Source organism: Salmo salar, chromosome 07 (genome assembly GCF_965601325.2).
Source record: "Salmo salar chromosome 07, fSalSal1, whole genome shotgun sequence".
NCBI lineage: Eukaryota > Metazoa > Chordata > Actinopteri > Salmoniformes > Salmonidae > Salmo > Salmo salar.
The window spans coordinates 9,420,001-9,425,000 of NC_138297.1; the positions used below are offsets into that span (position 1 = coordinate 9,420,001).

Sequence of the window (5,000 nt, forward strand, 5' to 3'; positions counted from 1 at the left end):
TCCTCCCTTTCTGATCTCTCTCTTTTTGGAAACAGGTGAGACGAAATGCCTGGGGCACCACCAAGTACATGGAGCTGTACATCGTGGCTGACAGTACACTGGTAAGCTATCTAGCCAACAACAAGTGGAGCTATTCCTTATTGTTCCTTTGATCAGAGCAGGGCAAGTGTGTGTGTGTGTGTGTGTGTGTGTGTGTGTGTGTGTGTGTGTGTGTGTGTGTGTGTGTGTGTGTGTGTGTGTGTGTGTGTGTGTGTGTGTGTGTGTGTGTGTGTGTGTACAAAGTCAAGTGTGTGTGTCACATCTGTCCAGGGACGTCAACCAACCCATTGAAGTATCAAATGGACATGGGGAACATTGTGAACAATAATTATCTCATCTAACATAATGGTCCTCACTCATCCTCAACTCTGACATAATGGTCCTCACTCATCCTCAACTCTAACATAATGGTCCTCACTCATCCTCAACTCTAACATAATGGTCCTCACATCCTCAACTCTGACATAATGGTCCTCACTCATCCTCAACTCTGACATAATGGTCCTCACTCATCCTCAACTCTGACATAATGGTCCTCACATCCTCAACTCTGACATAATGGTCCTCACTCATCCTCAACTCTGACATAATGGTCCTCACTCATCCTCAACTCTGACATAATGGTCCTCACTCATCCTCAACTCGTTAGTAACATAATGGTCCTCACTCATCCTCAACTCTAACATAATGGTCCTCACTCATCCTCAACTCGTTAGTAACATAATGGTCCTCACTCATCCTCAACTCTAACATAATGGTCCTCACTCATCCTCAACTCTGACATAATGGTCCTCACTCATCCTCAACTCTGACATAATGGTCCTCACTCATCCTCAACTCTGACATAATGGTCCTCACTCATCCTCAACTCGTTAGTAACATAATGGTCCTCACTCATCCTCAACTCTGACATAATGGTCCTCACTCATCCTCAACTCTGACATAATGGTCCTCACTCATCCTCAACTTGTTAGTAACATAATGGTCCTCACTCATCCTCAACTCTGACATAATGGTCCTCACTCATCCTCAACTCGTTAGTAACATGATGGTCCTCATCCTCAACTTGTTAGTAACATAATGGTCCTCACTCATCCTCAACTCTGACATAATGGTCCTCACTCATCCTCAAATCGTTAGTAACATAATGGTCCTCATCCTCAACTTGTTAGTAACATAATGGTCCTCACTCATCCTCAACTCTGCCTACTTTGTGAAATAGTGTATAATTATGATGCTGGCTGATGGGCTGAAGCACCTTTTCCTCACTGATAGAGAGCAGCATAGAAGAGACCAGAGGAAAGGATTTGTCATGTTAATGATGAACGTTTCTAGTTGGGTCTAATGGTGGGAGACAGAGAGCTCATTACCAGTCCTAAATAGACAATGTGCTCCAGCCGGCCAGGAAGGAAAAGATATGTCTTCCATAACGGTCCATTCTACGTTCCAGTTGGCTACTGTTAGGTGCAATATGAATATGACGCCGTGGTAACAGTGCATGGTGGTGACCAATCAGAATACAGTATTTGGTCCACTCCTGTTCTTAATTGGTACCTACTATGATGATGAAGTGGGGGTAGAGTTGGTGAAGTGGGACATGTTTTTTCTTCTGGATCTCTCTTGTTCTATTGAGGACGGCCATTTTAAAAAATGTATCGTGTTTTGTTGAACATTTGTCACTATTGATTTTATGTCTGCCACTGAATGATATTCCATCTCCCTTTGTAATCTAGTATAAACGACAGAATAAGGACTACCAGAAAACCAAGCTGAGGATAATGGAGATTGCCAATTATGTTGATAAGGTAAGCCAGTGTGGTGATGTGTGTGTCTTAGATGCAATCCACAGGGGGAATAAAGAGAGCTTCATTTATCAGAGCCGGGAGAGAGAGAGAGTCTGGTTTTATAAATCACCTCCTGACATATCATTAACTTCCACACAGTTCTCTGATATTTCTGAGATTAATTGTCTTTCTAGTCCTTTACAATTCTGCCCTTTGTTGTGTCATCAGAATGATCAAAGTGATTGAAAATGATAGATTTGAATAATCTAAATTTGTCTGTTTAGAAATGCCCTAGTCACAATGAAAAACAAAACACATGTCTCTGTGTGACCCCATTGCCGTGAGTGTTGCCTGTTGACGTGAGTGTTGCCTGTTGCCGTGAGTGTTGCCTGTTGCCGTGAGTGTTGCCTGTTGCCGTGAGTGTTGCCTGTTGCCGTGAGTGTTGCCTGTTGCCGTGAGTGTTGCCTGTTGACGTGAGTGTTGCCTGTTGACGTGAGTGTTGCCTGTTGCCGTGAGTGTTGCCTGTTGCCGTGAGTGTTGCCTGTTGCCGTGAGTGTTGCCTGTTGCCGTGAGTGTTGTCTGTTGCCAGGCGGTTGTGTTATGTTCTGGTTGGGGTTCAGTTCTACAGGGCTCTGAACATCCGGGTGCCTCTGATTGGTCTGGAGGTATGGAAGGAGAGGGATGAGTGCATCATTACAGAGGAGCCCAACACCACACTCTGGTCCTTCCTACAGTGGAGACAGAAGCTTAAGTCCCGCAAGAAGCACGACAACGCACAGCTACTGACGTTAGTAAAGACCACACACATACACACACACACACACACACACACACACACACACACACACACACACACACACACACACACACACACACACACACACACACACACACACACACACACATGCGCCGAATACAGCAGGTGTAGACCTTACAGTGAAATGTTTATTTACAAGCCCTTAACAAACAGTGCAGTTTTAAGAAAATAGAGTTAAGAAAATATTCAGTAAACTAAAATAAAGTACAAAATAAATGAAAAGTAACAGAATAAAATAAGAATAACAAGGCTATATACAGGGGGCACCGGGGTCTATGTGTGGAGCTACAGGTTAGTTGAGGTCATTTGTACCGTGGCTTGCGAAAGTATTCACCCCCCTTGGCATTTTTCCTATTTTGTTGCCTTACAACCTGGAATTAAAATAGATTTTGGGGGGGGTTGTATCATTTAATTTACACGCCATGCCTACCACTATGAAGATGCAATAAAAAAAATTATTTATTGTGAAACAAACAAAAAATAAGACAAAAAAACGGAAGACTTGAGCGTGCATAACTATTCACCCCCCCCCCCCCCAAGTCAATACTTTGTAGAGCCATCTTTTGCAGCAATTACAGCTGCAAGTCTCTAAGCTTGGCACATCTAGCCACTGGGATTTTTTCCCATTCTTCAAGGCAAAACTGTTCCTGCTCCTTCAAGTTGGATGGGTTCAGCTGGTGTACAGCAATCTTTAAGTCATACCACAGATTCTCAATTGGATTGAGGTATGAGCTTTGACTAGGCCATCCCAAGACATTTAAATGTTTCCTCTTAAACCACTCAAGTGTTGCTTTAGCAGTATGCTTAGGGTCATTGTCCTGCTGGAAGGTGAACCTCCATCCCAGTCTCAAATCTCTGGAAGACTGAAACAGGTTTCCTCAGGAATTTCCCTGTATTTAGCGCCATCCATCATTCCTTAAATTCTGACCAGTTTCCTAGTCCCTGCCGATGGAAAAACATCCCCACAGCATGATGTTACTACCACCATGCTTCACTGTGGGGAAGATATTCTCGGGGTGATGAGAGGTGTCGGGTTGCGCCAGGCATAGTGTTTTCCTTAATGGCCAAAAAGCTACATTTTAGTCTCATCTGACCAGAGTACCTTCTTCCGTATGTTTGGGAAGTCTCCCACATGCCTTTTGGCGAACACCAAATGTGTTTGCTTATTTTTTTCTTTAAGCAATGGCTTTTTTCTGGCCACTCTTCCGTAAAGCCCAGCTCTGTGGAGTGTACGGCTTAAAGTGGTCCTATGGATAGATACTCCAATCTCCGCTGTGTAGCTTTGCAGCTCCTTCAGGGTTATCTTTGGTCTCTTTGTTGCCTCTCGGATTAATGCCCTCCTTGCCTGGTCCATGAGTTTTGGTGGGCGGCCCTCTCTTGGCAGGTTTGTTGTGGTGACATATTCTTTACAGTTTTTTATAATGGATTTATCGGTGCTCTGTGGGATGTTCAAAGTTTCTGATATTTTTTTATAACTCAACCTTGATCTATACTTCTCCACAACTTTGTCCCTGACCTGTTTGGAGAGCTCCTTGGTCTTCATGGTGCCACTTGCTTGGTGGTGCCCCTTGCTTAGTGGTGTTGCAGACTCTGGTGCCTTCCAGAACAGGTGTATATATACTGAGATCATGTGACAGATCATGTGACAAGTAGATTGCACACAGGTGGACTTTATTTAACTAATTATGTGACTTCTGAAGGTAATTGGTTGCACCAGATGTTATTTAGGGGCTTCATAGCAAAGGGGGTGAATACATATGCACACACCACTTTTACGTTTTTTATTTTGTATAATTTTTTGAACCAATTTTTTTTTTCATTTCACTTCATCAATTTGGACTATTTTGTGTATGTCCTTTACATGAAATCCAAATAAAAATCCATTTAAATTACAGGTTATAATGCAACAAAATAGGAAAAACACCAAGGTGGATGAATACTTCTGCAAGGCACTATACATATAGATAGGGGTAAAGTGACTATGCATAGATAATAAACAGTGAGTAGCAGCAGTGTAAATCCCTCCCCTTCCGTCGCCCAAAATGAATTCCAGCCTTCATTACTAGCTAGATTGATAAATGATTAGCTAAACAGCGGTTCTATTAACTAAAAGATCTCGGCTCAGTGAGGTGTAATTAGAACATCACAGTTCAGTGAGGTGTAATTAGAACATCACAGTTCAGTGAGGTGTAATTAGAACATCACAGCTCAGTGAGGTGTAATTAGAACATCACAGCTCAGTGAGGTGTAATTAGAACAACACAGTTCAGTGAGGTGTAATTAGAACAACACAGTTCAGTGAGGTGTAATTAGAACAACACAGTTCAGTGAGGTGTAATTAGAACATCACAGCTCAGTGA

At 42.8% G+C, this 5,000-nt stretch overlaps 1 protein-coding gene across 1 annotated transcript in view; it reads left to right on the forward strand.

Moving 5' to 3' along the window:
- Positions 1 to 5,000, forward strand: part of adam19a (ADAM metallopeptidase domain 19a) — a 242,938-nt gene that overhangs the window by 139,712 nt on the left and 98,226 nt on the right. Inside the window, exons 7-9 of the mRNA XM_045721473.2 lie at positions 36 to 101; positions 1,773 to 1,844; positions 2,444 to 2,610. Of these exons, the coding sequence (XP_045577429.2) occupies positions 36 to 101; positions 1,773 to 1,844; positions 2,444 to 2,610 (305 nt within the window). The remainder of the gene's footprint in view (positions 1 to 35; positions 102 to 1,772; positions 1,845 to 2,443; positions 2,611 to 5,000) is intronic.